This window comes from Camellia sinensis, chromosome 13 (genome assembly GCF_055761805.1).
Source record: "Camellia sinensis isolate YWXY chromosome 13, ASM5576180v1, whole genome shotgun sequence".
NCBI classification, from domain to species: Eukaryota; Viridiplantae; Streptophyta; class Magnoliopsida; order Ericales; family Theaceae; genus Camellia; species Camellia sinensis.
Window position 1 is genome coordinate 4,107,437 of NC_138973.1, and position 17,668 is coordinate 4,125,104.

Consider the following 17,668-nt stretch of genomic DNA (forward strand, 5'->3'; position numbering starts at 1 on the left):
TTTTCAACATAATTCAACTTGTGCACTTCCTTAAAAAAAAAAAAAAAAAAAAAAAAAGTATTACAATCAATGACTTAAAAAAGTATTATAATCACTGTATGTCTTATCCAAAGAAAGAAAGTTTGAAACTTTAGAATATCACGATCACTGCATGCTTCATCCACATATTACAATCACAGCATGATTCATCCCTATAAAGTATTACAATCTGTAATTCTTAAAATATAATAACAATTCAAACCACCAAAACCATAAACAGAGCAGTTGTAGAGATTGAATGTCTCTATATTGTTACATCTACATATGTTTTTGAAAACAAAAACCAACTAGCATATATCATATTTTCTATTTATTATTTTTAGAGTTAGATTTAAAAACTAAAAAATATAGATGAATAATACGTTTATTTTTTTCAATTCAAAAATATAATCAAGTTGAAAACTTTTTTTCAACAGAATATTTAAACTCTTTTTCAATTGAAAACACAAACATAATATTTAAACAAATTGAAAATACAAAGTCTTATAAATTACTACAGGTGCTCGCGATTTGGCGGATTGGCGGTTCGGTTGCGGCCAAAAAATCTCAAATCCGCCATCCGTCCGCCAAATTGGCGGATTTGAGAAAATCAATCCGCAACCGTCCGCTCATCATCACGCATCCGTCCAAAATGCGGCGGATCGGTTCGATTCGGTTGGTTTTGGCGGATCGGTATATCCGCTGCTCACCCCTAGTAAAAAGTGTAATGAATCGAATTATATTTATATGTAATCCGTTATCTGTCTGGCTACCTGACACTGGAGAGGACTTGGGCTGGGTGGGTTTGATTCGCGACACTTTTCTCTGTTACTAAAGATGAGTGATGGGTAGCTGCTTCATCGAACCCAGCAATGCCGCAATTTCATACCTTCTTCTCAATTCTTCCAGCTCCTTCGCTGCATAGCCTTATCTACATTACGTCAAAACCATTATCACTATGTTCTGTCAACAATACTTTCTCGCCTTCCTCATCAATGTCTGGACGTTGTTTGTACAAAACACTGTCTACCCACAACTCCAAACCCATCCCCAATCTCAAACGACTCACTTCCCGAGTTGTCGAACTCACTCGCCGCCGACAGCTCCGTCAGGTTCTCTCTCATCCTCTAAATTAATTATGGAGGCATATGTATGTAATTTGAATTAATATTGTTTTTTAATTTACTAGATTTTTGAGGAAATTGAGGATGCCAAGAACCGGTATGGGAAGTTGAACATAATTGTGATGAATGCGGTGTTGAAGGCTTGTGTTCATTGTGGGGATGTGGATTCTGCTATTAGGGTGTTTGATGAAATGTCTAAGCCAGGGAGTTGTGGGGTTGATGAAATCACATACGGTACTCTGTTGAAGGTACTTGCAATGCTTTCTTGTGTGGTGCTTTCACCAACTTTTTTGCCGTATTTGTTTGCCTGGATTGCGATAATGGGAACTATATGGGTTGAGTTAGTGGGACACAATGGGTATTATAACAAACAACTAAGAATAAGTTTCAAGTTTAGCTACATAAAAAAGTTGCATTTCATGTTTAATGAAATGTAATTAAGAATAAAAAATAATTTAGCACCAATTTAAGGGTCGTCACCTGGGTGACACATCACCCTAAACTGGTTAGGGATGGAATTGGGAAGTAGCACCTCTTACTAAAGGCCTCACCTAAGCTAAACAAATATGTTTGTGTGTAATCTTTAATGAAGTGTATTATTATTAAATTTCTTCATTTGGAATAATTATGCTAGTAGTTGCCACTTAATTTAGTGAATAAACAAATTCCCCCCCCCCCCCCCCCCGCCCTCTCTTCGTTACCATTGTTAGTCAGTTTTTGTAAAGTCCTTACGATAAAACATTGCTGAAAAATGCGTACTTAGTGATTAATTAGCAATTATGAAATACTTCAGATGTCATTTCTCATTAGTTTAATAAATGTGCATCGGGTGATTGCTTCAATACCCACGTCATCTACTAGGCCTCATTAACATTTTGGGAGCCAAGGTTGTATCATTTTTTTGCTTTTGCCTTTTATTTTACTGTTGTGGTCATTTATTGTCTCCCGCATATGTGGTTAAAAAAAAACATCTATCTTGAAGCATGATTGGCTTCTTCTTGTATGAAGGGATTGGGTTTTGCTCGAAGAATTGATGAAGCATTTCAATTACTTGAATCTCTGGAACAAGGTACTGCTGTGGGAAGTCCAAAGTTGTCAGCGCCACTCATCTATGGTCTATTAAATGCTCTTATAGAAGCAGGTTAGATTTATAGTTTGAAAGAAAATTAGATTTAATTTGTCGATATATAAAAAAAGAAAAAAAGAAAAAAGAGTTGTTTGTTGTATTTTCACAAGTGAAAAAGTGGATCTAGCTCTGATAATACCAATTAAAAAGCTAGAAATGAATATGTTTGTTCTTTTGGGGGTTGAATAGGCCAAACTCTTGAGCAAGTTTCCAATTTGAATTTACCAAGTGAATTATTTAATTCAATGCAGTTTGCTAATTCCAAATATCAATAATAGGCGTATTCCATCAACACAATATCTTAGAAATAAATAAATAAATCAGGACACAATGATATACGTGTAAACCCTTATCAACAACAAATCCTCACAGGGTGAAAAATCACAGGCACTCTTGCATGACAAAATTGCACTAGATTAAGAGTTCAGTACAACGACTCCTGTAAATGGTTTAGAACCCAAACTCTAGAGGTGTTAACTTTGATGTCTTCCCCTTCAAGCTTGCGAGTTCAAACTCTTTGAGTCTGCCGAGCCTCCTCTTGTCTAGATCTCCACTCCTTGTGACTCTAATCGCAATCAGCCAGTTAGTGGGAAGAACCAATGCACTAAGAGTGATCGGAGTGTGAAGTGCATATGAGATGAGTGGTTATTGCAAAACAGTTAGAGAAGAGTTTGTGAAATCTGTTAAGTCACCAATTGTCCCAAAAGCTTAAGCTGTTAGGGAATGGGCCCAACAATGAATCAAGCTATGCAACGCCCTCCCTCACTTGCAGCCCCATCTTGCACATGGAGTGACAAACAATGTCACCTACTTTTGGTATGTCGCCTACTTATTGGTCTACTTGATTGTCTGTCGCCTACTTTTTTTCCTAATGTCTAATCCACAGCATCAGTAGAATGAGAACTGGTCTAATTGATTTCACAGTTCCTTATTTGAAAAATGACGTTTCTGTGTTGCGAGTCTATGGCCAGGAGATGCATTGTCTCCAAACTCCAATGTTGGTCAGAAAAGAAAGAAAGAAAATTTATTGCCGATAATGCCTCCTAATTCTGCTGGCTTAGTGCAGGGGATCTACGTCGTGCTAATGGTCTTCTTGCACGCTTTGGTTTTGTGCTTAATGAAGGTGGCAGTCCATCAATCTTAATTTACAACTTACTAATGAAGGTTTTATTCTGACTTCTTGTTCTGTAAGACTAATAATGAATTTTTTTTACTTACATTTTGTAGTGTAAATATCTTATTGACTAAGTGTTGAGATATCATGAAAGGTATTATGTTTTAGAAACACAAGATTGATGACAAATTCTGATTTGTTTAGTGATATTCTTTTTCCTTCTTTCAGGGATACACAAACAAAGGTTTTCCTCTAGCAGCGTTACGTGTGTATGATGAAATGCTACGGCAAGGATTAAAACCTGATAAGCACACATATAACACCCTAATCTTTGCATGTGTCAAGGCTGGAAATTTTGATGTTGCTATACATTTTTTCAAGGAAATGAAGGTTTCATGGATGTATTTCAAAGGCCAGTTTAGAGGCTTAAAATTTGATTTCAATGTATAAAACAATGCAACTTGAATGAATAAACTTGAGATCCATTGCAGGACAAAGCGGAAAAAAATGGCCATGATGATCTTCTTCCTGATGCCGTCACTTACACAACATTACTTAAGGTAATTTGTCTGCTGTTACTTTACTGTATAGTATAACAGGAGGTTGATGAAAATTTTGCATCTGCAATCCAGATCATAGGTAGAATATTCTTGGAAAAATTTCAATCAAATGCTATATGAAACTATTGCATAATAGAATCACTTTCTATTAGTATGTAAGCAAACAATTTCTATCGTCCTCAATAAACTTGTCCTAACTAGATCAAATACGTTTTACTTACTAATATAGTGTACTGGCACACAATTTCTCTTCTATGCAAGACAAAAGGGAGAATCACAGGAAAAATATATGAATTAGGTCTCTCATGCCCAACTCCTCTCTTTAAATATAAATAACCACTAAAAATATATGGAAGGACCAAGAAATCCGTATTACATTTCCCATACTAGATACTCTTAACCTAGAGCTTTAATAGCCATGGGAAAATTATACACAAACATAATCTTGGAAAATTATACACAAACATAATCTTTATACACACCAAACAATGTGAGTCCCACTTATGTTGACATAATCAAACAATTGTTGAAGTTTGAGACTTCTAGACAATCTTTGGAAGCTGCTCAACTAATCAAAACAGCTCTAATAGCTGCAAAATTCTCTGATGTTGACCTAATCAAAGTCCACATGAATTAACAGTTAGGACTTGGGAGTTTGGCATACAAGTTGAAGCTGTTTTGATTGGAGACATAACTGAAGTAAACAAGCCAAACCATCTGAGTTCTACCAATGGTTGTACAGACTGCACTGATTGTAAACCATACAGACTGTACTGATCTCATGGGGATAGGCCCTCCACATGACTAGAGAAAACTGTACGTTATTTAGAAGGATAACTTTTATCTCTGTAGATATATACACAATAATGATGCATAAAAGTACAAAAATATCCATTGCATGTGTCATACTTAACATCTTTTTATACTTTATTTGATTACAAGCGAAAATGATATTATAATGAGGAATGGATTTTTAAGCATCATTTTAAACATTTTCTAGTGGGTTTTCATTTTTGTTTAATTCAAACTTCGGCACAAAATTTGTCTCTCATCTCTCATATTTATATATATATATACACATATTTAATTTTATTTTTGTTGTTTTTTTTTTTTTGGCCTTTTGCGGTGGTAAGTAGAGATATTTGTCTTCTGCAGGGATTTGGGCATGCCAAGGATCTTTTTTCAGTTCAGACGATTGTGCTAGAAATGAAATCATGTCATGTCTTGTTTATAGATCGAATAGCGTATACTGCTATAATTGATGCATTGCTTGATTGCGACTCGATTAAGGGTATTATTTTTATATTTTTTACTGTATTACATTTTCCCATTTACGCAAGTAAGATATGATCATGAGATCTATCAACATCATTTCTCTTTTATTAACTATCATATTTTTTTTTATCTGATATTAACTATCACATTGATATGTGGATTTTATCCTGCTTGCAAGCTAGGTTGAAGCTTTTCTCTATTTTCAAATAGTTTGTGTTGTCACTGAAAGATTGATTGTATAGACAGATGCAGATTGGTGACAGCCCTTCTGTTCCCTTTAAGAGAGAAATCGACATAAATAGTTTCTTTTTCTTTTCTTCCCTTCTCTCTCTTGTAGTGAACTTGTCACTCTTCCAGATGTCTTATTCTATTTCTTTTTCTTTTTTCTCTTTGGCTTTTGGTTATATTATTTAAGTTTGCTTTTTAATCCAACCTTTCTAGTGTCCATATTGCAGATTGTCTATTGTGAGTTGGATTGTGTACTAAATTTGATCAGGACGTATTGACCTGTGGTTATCAGCAATACTAAGTCTTGAATTCTTCTGCACTTTTTCTTCCATTGATTTAAACGTCTGCTTGAATATTACAGAAAATATATGTTGCCAGTTATCAAGATAAAACGATAAGGGATTAGAAGGGGAAAAAAAGTGGAAGAAAAGAATGAATCTGTTTCTTTTACCCAGCCCATTTAATTAGTTTAGGCTTTTACCTTAGTGCTTGTGAATTATTATTGTAGTAGTTTATATTATTCAGGCCTCGTTTGGCAAGAGGCTATTTTAGCCAAAAAGCCAACAACTCATACCAAAAAGTCAAAGATTCCCTTTTCTCTCTACTTTTTGCACATCTTTTCGTAAAAAACCAAAAAGTCATCCCAAACATACTAGTTTTTTTTACATCACATTTTAGCCAAATAGCCAAAAAGTTACTAAATTAGCCTGTTCCCAAACGAGGCCTCATTAAGGATAGTTTAGTCCTTTAGGTTATTAGGGTTTTATCCTATTAGATTATATATTTGTACTTAGCTTTCGATTGATCAATGTAATCAAGATACAAGTTTCTTCTCTATTATCATGGTATCAAAGCCAAGTTCTAGATACTAGCATACCTTTTGCAGGTCATCATCGACCATCGCAGCCCTTTTCTCTCTCTTCGCAAGGCCTTTGCTGGGTTCTTTGTCCTGTTCGTCGCAGGTCATCTGCTAGTTCTGGTCTCTAGGTTGGTTCGATCGATCCCTCTATGCGACTCTCTCTTTGTCTCACCCTCTAGTGCACACGATCAGCGTAAGGTCTGACCTTGACGCTCATTCTTGCTCCAGACTCTGAAATCGACTGCGATTTCTGGTGTCGACTTCAACTTTTGGTATTTGGTTCAGTCTCTCTCTCTCTTCGTTGCCTTGGTTCTCTCTCTGTTTGATATTTGCGGGTGTTAGGTTCACTATAAGTTTGGCCTAACTTGTTCTTTAATTATAGCAATAGCAACTCTGGTTATCTAATAGTTACTCTGTTTTGATTTTACTATGTTGCTTAACTATAGCACTATGGCGGCTGATGATAAATTGCAAGCTATTACCACTAAGTTAGATGGTATCGATTACTCTTATTGGTCTCATGTAATGAAAAATTTTATAATGGATAAAGGCATGTGGAACTATGTTATTGGTGTGACTATTAGACCTACAGAATCCCAAGAACTGAGGCTGATGTTGCTAAATGAGATAAGGAAAATGCACAAATTCTTATTTGGTTTCATAATTCAATTCAAACTACCATTGGTATGAATTTTTCCAAGTATTATACTTCTAAACAAGTTTGGGACTATTTGAAAACTATGTACTTTGAGTTTAACTTTGCAAAATAGTATGAACTTGAGATGTATATTCGCAGTGCTAGTCAGAAAGATAAGTCCATTCAGGAGTTCTACAATGAGATGGCTACTTATTGGGATCAACTTGCTTTGATGGAACTATCAAATTTGCAGTTACTTGACAGTTATATCAAGTATCAGGAAAAGCAACGTCTTGTTCAATTCCTTATGGCTCTTCGTGATCAATTTGAGCCACTTGGGGGAGCTATTTTTCATCGGTCCCCTTTGCCTTCTATGGATGGTGCTGTTCGTGAGCTTATTGCAAAAGAAACTCGGTTTAAGGTGGCTCATGGTGCTCCTACTTCCTAGTCAGTTTTTGTCACTCCTCTGCTCTTGCCCACCCCACCTTCTCCTTTATTTCAGGTTACTGGTAAGCCTAAGCCTCAGGTTTCCATGGATGAGTGCAGCTTCTGTCGTCAGAAAGGCCATTAGAAACATGCTTGTCCGAAATTTTTGTAGCCCAAGGGTCGTTCATCTGGTCCACCATCCTCTAAGCCTACATCTTCGGGATTTCACTCATCTGTTGCCTTTTCTGCACCAGTTTGTAAGAATGGTCCATCTTCCAATATGCAGTCTATGTTTGAGCAGTTCAAGTCTTTTATGATGGCCAATCCAAATCTTTCGTCCCAGGCCTCCGCTATGACTACCACTCAGTTAGGTTTGTCTGGTTCATCATCTTCAGGTAATATCCACACTTCGTGGGTTTTTTATTTCGGTTGTTCACATCAAATGACCCCTATTGCATCTCTTCTTAGTAATTGTGTCTCTCCTTCTTCTTCCATCACTATTGCTACCATTAATGGTTCTTTTATGCCTGTGCAATCTATTGGTTCTATTTTCTCTTCCCATTTTTCCCTTTCTCCTGTATTTTATGTGTCTTACCTCTCACTCGGTCTTATTTCTATTAGTCAATTATCTGATTCCGGTTTTGATGTTGTTTTCTCTTCTTCTCATTGTGTTATGCAGGATCAGGTATCCAAGAGGTAGATTGGGATCGAACGTAGAGTTGGAGAACTATATATTTTGGACAGCTTGCATGTTCTTGTTGTGTCATTTGTGTCTTTTTAGGGTATGACATTAATCAGAAAGGTTATCGGTGCTATGAACCTGCCACCAAAAAGCTATATGTGTCTAGGCATGTCACATTTTTAGAAAAACTATCGTACTACACTATACCTTCCACCCTGTCCCTATTACCAAGGATGAATTAGTTCACATTGACCTATTTCCTCTTTATATTTCTCCTGATGAGTTTGTTTATGATCTTGAGGTCTTTACCTGGCCTCTTACTAGCACTTCTGATATCTCGCCAGCTACTCCCTCCCCTGCTCTCGCTCTCGCTCCCTCTCCAACTCTTGTTTCCCCTGCTTCTCTTCTTGTTTATCAGCGCCGCAAAGCACTTCCGAGCTCGCCTGTCTCTAGCTCTACTGTCCCTTCAGCTGTTTCTTTGGATCCTGCTTCTCTTGTACATTGCTTTCCAAAGCAAGACCGTCATCCTCCAAACTGGTATGGTTTTAGTAATACATGTTTTTTCCTTTCCTATCAGTCTTTTCTTTCTTGTCTTCGTACTTATTTTGAGCCCAGGTCCTACAAGGAAGCTTGTCATGATCCTAATTGGATTGCTGCCATGAATGATGAGTTAACTGTTTTGGCTAACACTCAGACTTGGGATTTGGTTCCGTTACCTACTAGTAAGAATGTTGTAGGCTGTAAATGGGTCTATAAGGTCAAAACCCTTTCTAATGGTTCTTTGGAATGGTACAAAGCTCTTTTGGTTGCCCATGGCTTTTCTCAAGAGTATAGGATTGATTACGATGAGACTTTTGCCCCCGTTGCCTAGATGACTACTGTTCACACTCTTATCTCTGTTGCTGCTACCCATCACTGGCCTTTGTTTCAACTAGATGTCAAAAATGCTTTTCTGAATGGGCATCTTCCTGGTGTTGTTTGTCATCTTCGCCGTGCTGTATATGGTCTCAAGCTGTCTCCTCGTGCTTGGTATGAGCGATTTCACTCTATTGCACTACACCTTGGTTTTCGCCCTAGTCATCATGATTGTGCTCTCTTTGTTCGGCGCATTTCTATTGGCCTTGTTCTCCTTCTCTTATATGTGGATGATATGATCATCACTGGCTCTGATTCTAGTACTATTGAGGTAGTTAAGCATCAATTGTTTTAGGAGTTCGAGATAAAGGATTTGGGGTCTCTTCGGTATTTTCTTGGTATTGAGGTTGCTACTTTTCCTACTGGATATCTTCTCTCTCAGACTAAATATGCCCATGATATTATTTCTCGTGCCAATCTCATCAATGACAAAATTGTCGACATTTCTCTTGAGTTGCATTCTAAGTTTTCTATTTCTAATGGCGTTCCGCTTGAGGATCCCACTTTGTATTGCGAGTTGGTTGGGTGCCTTGTTTATCTCACTGTTACTCATTCGGATATCTCCTATGCTATACACATTCTTAGTCAGTTTGTTTCTGCTCCTCGTTCCACACACTGGGCTACCTTATTCCGTACTCTACGCTACCTTCGTGGCACTTTATTGCAATGTCTACTGTTATCTGCCTCTTCGGACTTGACTCTCCGTGCCTATGTTGGCTCTAATTGGGCAGGTGACATTTCTGATTGCAAATCCACTTCTGGTCTTTGTGTTTTCCTTGGCGATTCTCTCATATCCTGGAAGAGTAAGAAATAGTCTGTTGTTGCTCGTTCCACCGCTGAGGCTGAGTATTGTGCCATGGCTCATGCTACTTTCGAGATCGTTTGGCTTCGGTGGCTTCTTTCTGATATAGGTGTCTCTCTTTCTGATCCGACTCCATTGCATTGTGATAATCAGAGTGCTGTCCAGATTGCCCATAATTCAGTCTTCCATGAGCGGACCAAGCATGTTAAAATAGATTGTCACTTGGTTAAATAGCGTCTTCAGGCTGGGACTATTACTCTCTCTTTTGTTCCCTCCTCTCTTCAGTTGGCCCATTTTTTTACGAAGACTCACACTGTTGCTCGTTTTCGTTTTCGTTTTCTTCTTGGCAAACTTTCGATACTTTCTACCCTCGCATCCTCAGTTTGAGAGGGGGTGTGAATTGCTAAGTCCACATGCATATTCTAAAAAAATGGGAAATTCTTAATTCATCAGTCCTTGACCCTAATATGCTGGTGTCAGTGATTCTTTTACACATGGGACAGGAGGTTGTTGACTTAAAAAGCTAAGGAATGCCTGGATTGCAGCACCTTTATGTTTGATGTGGTGAATTTGGACGGAGCACAACTGCCACAGTTGGGAAGAAATAGCGATGCTAGTACATACACGTAAAACATCATTACTTCTTACTTTACACTTTTTGCTTAGAGGAAATTTGCGTGAATTCTCCTTTTCTTTTTTGCTTAGAGGAAATTCGCGTGAATCCTCCTTTTCTGTTGTAAATTTCATTTGGTGAGCTTAGCTTAAGAGCAGGGGTTTTGCCCTTATGCTCTTTTCTCATTATTTCCTTTTTTGTATGCTTAGCAATCTGTTTCAGTTTGTAATGTGCAACAATGCTATTGTCCCCTCTACTCATTCACTCCTTGTATGCCATATGCTAGATGCTCTTTGTGTATTTGGAGATATATTAAAACAAGCTGGTGCAAATCCTGAACTGCGGCCCAAGCCTCACCTCTATCTTTCCTTGATGCGTGCTTTGGCTTTCAAAGGAGAATATTCTATGGTAAAAAATCTGCATAAGCGCATGTGGCCAGATAGTTCTGGTACTATCTCCCCGGCAATTCAAGTTGAAGCTGATCATCTTCTCATGGAGGCAGCTCTAAATGATGGTCAGGTACCCTATATCTATTTACAAATGGTCTCAAACAGTTGGGCTTCATCTTTGTCAATAATGGCATGGATGTCAATAGAGGAAATTCATTGCAATTACTTTTAAAATTTTGTAAAATAGAAGCCAGCTTAGAATGTCCTGCATGAAATAATACATAGAAAGCAATCTTATCAATTTAAAATGCTAGTGATCCAAAAAGAACGAATAGAGTGGTTATCTATTTACAAATATATGTTACACAATATATGAGAGAGAATCATATTATTTATAAATATAAAGTTACCATACATTACACAATCTTAGCTTGCATTGTTGTGCTTCTGCCTTGCATATAAGTGTGTGCCTTTTATATGGAAAGCAATAACTCAACACTTGCCCAGACATGTAGCTTCTAGACGGTACGCAGCATCTGGTTCTGCTTTTTTGCCAATTGTGTAGTTTTCATTTTGATTAGCATTGTGTCAGATCAATGAAGCCGTGCAAAATCTGTCAAATATCATGAGAAGATGGAAGGAACTATCATGGACAACTCGGGGAGGAATGGTATGTAGTTTTTCTACTTTCTATATATGCTTGTGTATATATTTCCTTGGCTTTTTTGAATGCCAAAAATTAAGAAGAAAATAGATGCTTTACAAAAGATAACCTGATGTTGAGAACATACTTCGCATCAGCACTTCCTGATGTCAATAGCATAGTTAAAATTCGATGGTTTCGCCGACCGTATGGCTATTTGGTAATTAAATTTTTTTAATGTCCTTTTCAATGAGTCTTGAGCATATACAGTTTGGTGTAGTTATTAAAGTGTCTTGCAGTATATCAATTGTTCTTCCTTTACACTAACCTATTATTTATTCTTGAAATATCAATACCAATTTGTTTACAATGAGTGTAGGTTGCTGTACGGATTGAAGCCTTGCTTGGTATTGCAGCATCCATGTTTAGTCCTTACCTACTTCCTCAGGTATCCACTTAATCTTAGCACTCATACTGTAGCAGTATATGGAATGTCCCTAAACCATACTCTCTGTCTTGTGTCGGAGACCCACACATACCAAATGTGGGAGCTGATTGAACAACTAAAATCATTTGATCTTTTTGTACCCTCTGGACAGAATGATTATCTATAATCTATATACAGAACTGATAATTACAATAACCAATTATGATTTGTCCAGCTGAATAGAAAATGCTTATTTTCCATGCATCATTTTACATTCATCATATTTAAAGGCTTTGTAGCCACTGCACCATTGTCCTTGTCATGTTATAATCATGCAAATTACGTGTTTGTGATATGCTTGACACCAATATGATTAGGTATCGGTGGGTGAACCAATTGAGTGCATCATGACACCATTTGAAGATACTTTGCCACTGCGAGCTAACTTGGACTTGAAGAAAGTGGTAATGCGATTCTTCAGGAATCCAATTGTGCCAGTCATAGATGACTGGGGATGCTGTGTAGGATTGCTGCACCGAGAAGACTGCAACAAGGTACTTTCTCTTTAGTTTCAGTGAGTTATTCTTAAAAAAATTCTAAGTGCACAGAATTCGATCACGAAATTGAATGCAACCGTCTCACATGAGGTGAGCCCCACCAAACGTGTATGTCCAATGTGAGAGGGTTGTGTTTGGTTCTGTGATGGGATTTTGTAAACGTAGAAGAACTGCTATTCTTAACTGTGTAAGTTGGTAACAGCCAGAGGAATTATTTTGCATGAGCAATTTAGAAGCTTGCTCTACTGGCTTAGTCATGATAGATTTGGACATTGTGGTATATATATTGTTCATTTTTGTGCAGTTAAATGCCCCACTTTCATCGATGATGAGAAGCCCGCCTCCTTATGTTACAACCTCGACATCTGTTGGTCGTGTGATTGACCTAATGTTGGAGAAGGGCTACAAAATGGTGGTCGTTGTAAATTATACTGGTAACTTTTATGGTACGTCTTACAACTCAAGTTTGAGGCCAGTTGGTGTTTTTACATTAGAACAATTAGATAAGCTTGCTATTATTCCTAGCATCCGTAGTGACATGGCAACAGTTTCTGTCTGTCAAAGTTCATTGTAAAGGTAAACTAGACAATTTTTCCTCCTTTCCCTGCAAATGATTTTTTCTGTTAGGAATTTCCGTTCAAGTCCTCACCCTTGATGGTTGTGAACTTCTGCTGATTTTGGTTATTAAGCAATTGTTAGTCGTTGAAATGTTGTTCTCATCTTCTTTGTTATGCCATTTGCCATGTTGTCGATGAGAACAAGTTGCACACTTTTTGAAGTTTTGACTAAGATCATATAAATTTCACACACATAAATATGCATGATGCATGTATGTATGTTTTTGTATGTGGATGATTGAAATTGTTGCTTTCTATTTTTATCGTTTAACAATTTCATCAAAATTCCTTGTCATTGGACATCCGCAAGTGATTAGTCGCGGGGAAATCAAGCTCGATGGTGATCTTGATTAGTTCAATGGTGGCCTTGACAGTAATTCTTTCAGTGGTTTGAATCTTTGTATCTGATTTTTATTATTATCATTACAATTTATTGAAATTTTAACTTATATGAATTAAATGCCCATCTAAAAAAAACTTGTATGAATTAAATGAAAAATATAATAAAAATAAAAATAACTTTTTATGGGCTGCCCAATAGGGTCCACAGCTGTTGTGCTCACCCGCGGACGCGGATTGAAGAATCTAAGGAACACCGCGTCTTATATGTATGGATATGGACGCATCTAAGTGCGAAAAGACCAAAGATTATTATTATTATTATGATATCAAGATTTTTTCAATTTTATGTGCCTCTAATATTATTGATTTTGAAAATTCAGTAGTGTTTAAAGGTGATAATTAATTGATGATTAAAAAAAGCATGAGAGAGATATTTTTAAATATGTAATAAATTCTTATATCATTGAATTTGAAAAGGAAATTTAAATTTTGAGTTAAAGTAGCACTATTTATCACTATCACGTGTACAAATATCAATGTGTTAACTTTGTGTTTGATTTATAAATTTATGAAGGAATTTATAAGAGGAATGAGAAAAATAAACAAAATGTGAATGAAGGATAATTATATTTCATACAATTGTTCTATTTTTCTTTTTAAATTCTCACACAAATTTATGAATCAAGCATAATGCAAATGACATTGGGTTTAGAGGGGGTTGGGATGCTGTTGTGCGATTCTATGAGCTTACTTTGGGATTCATTTTGATAATTCGAACCGTTCATATTTTAGAGTATATCAAGTAGAACATACCTGTAAAAAATTAACTTAACCAGATATCGTTAATCATTTCATTCACTTACATTTGTATCTGCAAAAATAAATGACATTCCATATGCTTGGTTCTATTTTTCTAAAAATAATTTTCAGAAATTTCTACTTTCTTATTTTCCGTGTTTTTTTTATTTTTATTGAATTTTTTTAACATTTAAATTTTTTTTTTTTACTTTTTAGACATGCCTAACATAATTATACTTAAAAAGTAAAAAATTTGTGAAAAAAACCTTTTAAAAATTCACTAAATACTAAAAATACAAAAAAAATGAAAATTATGTATATTTTTTGTATTTTTATGTATTTATTAATTTTTTAAAATATTTTTTCACAAATTTTTACTTTTTAGATACATCTAAGTAAGGTGCATCTAAAAAAATAAAAAAAAATGTTTAAAATGTTAAAAATATTCATTAAAAACAAAAAAATACGAAAACCAAAAAAACTTAGTTTTCAAAAAACTTAATCAAAAAAACTCAAACCAATATATAATTATTTTATTTTTTCTCTCACAATTATCAAATCAATTAAAAAAAATGCTTGGTTTAGAGTTTTCCAAAACACTTTTCAGAAAATTCTACTCTCTTATTTTCCGTATTTTTTTGTTTTTACTGAATTTTTTAAATATTTTAAGCAATTTTTTTACTTTTTAGACACACCTAACATAAATACACATAAAAAGTAAAAAAAATTATAATTTTTTTTAAAAAAAATTCACTAAATACCAAAAATATAAAAAATATATAAGAATTCAGTATATTTTTTTATATTTTTATGTATTTATTAATTTTTTTAAAAAAAATTTACAAATTTTTTACTTTTTAGATACATCTAAGTAAGGTGCATCTAAAAAAGTAAAAAAAAATGTTTAAAATTTAAAAAATATTCACTAAAAACACAAAAATCAAAAAAGTCAATTTTCAAAAAATTTCATCCAGAAAACTTAAACCAAACACAGTGATTATTATCCCAAATAATTTTTTTTTAACCAAATTAAAATATCTAAAAAATTAATTAAAACAACTTATTCCCAAGGACCATTATCAACTAAAACCGATTTCCGAGTGGGTTCGAATCTTCTAGATTCTCCCGTAAATTTGTTTCACCACATCCAATTCCCTTTCCCTTTTTGTTTTGACCTTTACTCTTCTTTCTAGACCAGGCCAGTTCCTTCCAGGCTCTGCCCCTCTCTCGCTCTGTTTATATATATATATATATATATACACAAACACCTGGTTGTTGATCAATTCAATCGTTATCTAATACCGAACCCAATTCCGGCAAATACATAAACAGCAATTGATCGTTGATCGAGCTAAAGAAAGTACAGAGCAGAGCCTAATACATAGATCGAGCTAAAGAAAGTACAGAGCAGAGCCTAATACATAAACAAGAAGAGAGTTACAGAGAGAGAGAGAGAGAGAGAGATCCTCAAAATCAAGATAAAGATGTGTTTGGTATTTGTGTGCGACGAAGAGGAGAGGGTGGTGGGAAGGCAAGCAGCACCAGGGGCGTGTCCGTACTGTGGAGGGATGATACAAGCCATGGACATTCAGAGCCAGTGGAGTTTCTGTTTCCTCCCTCTGTGTTTCAAGACCAAACGCAAATATTGCTGCACTCTCTGCAACCGCCGTTTGGTCCTCCAATCTTAATATCTTTCTTTCTTTCTTTCTTTCTTTTTGCTTCTTCTTTTTGGCAGTAGTTGTGTATTTATTTATTTGTATACTTTTAAGGGAACAATTCTGTGTTATGTATAATACTAGAATATTATTATATTGTGTTTGAATTTCTGGGTTCCTTATCATATGTGTCTAAGAAATGTTCTTGTATTTGTTTCATTCATTTTTTTATACAATTAAAGGAAAGATGACTGGAGAACAAAAGCTTTGGTTGATTTATATTTTACTTTACAAACTTTTTATATTTTTTTTTCCAAATCCGTTCCGAACCAAACACGCTTGTGCTGTTTTTTATTGGAGGATTTGGGGAGTGATTTTGAAAGGGAAAGGGAAAAGGGGTGTGAAATTATGTGAAGTATATGTATGATTTATTCACATTTCATTCATCTTTTTTATTTTCAAATTTCAAATTTCTCTCCAAATTTCCCGACACAGCATTAAGGGAAAAGTGTTCTTGTTTGATCTTTTGATTGACCGAATTTTTACAACTCCATATGATCAGTTTTTTTTTTTGCTTTCTTATTGTATGATTGTCATAGATTGTGCGTATCAAGCACCGTACTAAATGAAGTGAATCAGAGTTTTGAGATTGAATTAGACTGTTCAGGAACTGGGACCTGCAAAATAGAGCACCATTAGAGTTGTTTTGCCAGGGTTGGCTTGATAACCTCTTTGGGGTGAGGATGAGTGATTAGAGAAATGAAATATTCTCTCTAGGTGTAGAGAGAGAGAGAAAAGTATGTTTAACTTTAATGAGGTTAGTTGGTAGAAAGTAAATGAAATATCTTCAATGTGAAAAGAGTGTTGTTTATATAGAAAGCTTAGTTTGTTCTTCCAGGTCAGGTGAGGTGAGGTGAGGTGAGGTTAGCTTAGTTTGTTCTTCCAGGTGGGGTTCATGGAATTTGGGTGTCTCAAGATTTTCTTTATCATTGCTCACTGTAGAGAACCACAAGGTGGTTAACTATGGAGTCATATGCTCATTATAACCATACATATAATAGATTACATTTTTTCCATCAACTGATTTGATGATTCTAGGAATGGGAGGACCAACTGAGATAGCACTCTATACATATATTTGTATTCACAGCTTTCATGTTTACTTAAGGATTCTTCAGTTCGGCTCCGATCATACCTCAATTCAATTCGGCCTTTCATGAGGTTGTTCGTAGAGATGGGTTGTCCTATTAGATGGCCTCATGTGTGTTTGACCCACTTCAATTCTGTCGATGGGTTCGGCTCACCAATTCGGCCGAAACGCTTAAAGACTTGGGGAGATAATTCATGTGGAGATGGGCTCAATGATTTGGTTCACGTGGGTATCTATCTCATATCGGATGACCATTTGGATTTAGGCTTAGTGTTTAGACTGGCTCAAGGCTTGGATTTGTTTCATGGATTATGTGAATGGTGTTTCAATGGCTACCATTTGCATCTCCTTCATGTTCTTGCTTTGCTAGCTTCCCCTCTTCAGCTCCAATCTGTACTCGTTGTTACTACTTGTACGGGGAGGAAATAATTCTCCTCGTATAATCCTGTTGACCAAGTCCACGCTCCTCCGTACGACGTCGCTTTATCACCTGAAAACACAAACGTGAGCTAGCCGGCGGGTGTGTGCCGGAAACCTCTCCGATGCCTAAGTCAGTAAGCTTGACAAATAGACAAAGTTGTATGTTCTCAGAAAGAATTGTGTTCAATTACCTCCTCCAAGGTGATACTTGTGAGCTTTTATAAGTTTCCAGTGGCACAATCCTAGTAGGACTTGTATTTCTCCATGCAGAGTCCTCCTAGGATTCATACT

The 17,668-nt window shown here is 35.9% G+C and overlaps 2 protein-coding genes across 4 annotated transcripts; both read left to right on the forward strand.

Annotated features, from left to right (window-relative positions):
- Window positions 1-739: 739 nt before the first annotated feature.
- LOC114311216 (pentatricopeptide (PPR) repeat-containing protein / CBS domain-containing protein) lies at window positions 740-13,114 on the forward strand. Of its 3 annotated transcripts, none has more exons than XM_028257296.2 (12): window positions 740-1,130; window positions 1,208-1,390; window positions 2,151-2,283; window positions 3,335-3,432; window positions 3,611-3,772; window positions 3,874-3,942; window positions 5,098-5,233; window positions 10,666-10,898; window positions 11,361-11,438; window positions 11,791-11,859; window positions 12,216-12,392; window positions 12,700-13,114. In XM_028257296.2, the coding sequence occupies exons 1-12, from the start codon at window positions 891-893 to the stop codon at window positions 12,967-12,969; spliced, it is 1,848 nt and encodes a 615-aa protein (XP_028113097.1). In that variant the 5' UTR covers window positions 740-890; the 3' UTR covers window positions 12,970-13,114. The 3 variants fall into 3 exon arrangements, with proteins under 3 accessions (XP_028113097.1, XP_028113100.1, XP_082758995.1); XM_028257299.2 differs by having other exon boundaries at window positions 748-1,130; window positions 2,151-2,211; XM_082902869.1 differs by having other exon boundaries at window positions 766-1,130; window positions 3,611-3,761; window positions 3,872-3,942.
- LOC145806301 (uncharacterized) lies at window positions 5,295-8,040 on the forward strand. Its single transcript, XM_082902870.1, has 2 exons — window positions 5,295-7,362; window positions 7,444-8,040. Exons 1-2 carry the CDS (start codon window positions 7,087-7,089, stop codon window positions 7,510-7,512), a joined length of 345 nt encoding a protein of 114 aa, XP_082758996.1. The 5' UTR covers window positions 5,295-7,086; the 3' UTR covers window positions 7,513-8,040.
- Window positions 13,115-17,668: the final 4,554 nt, after the last annotated feature.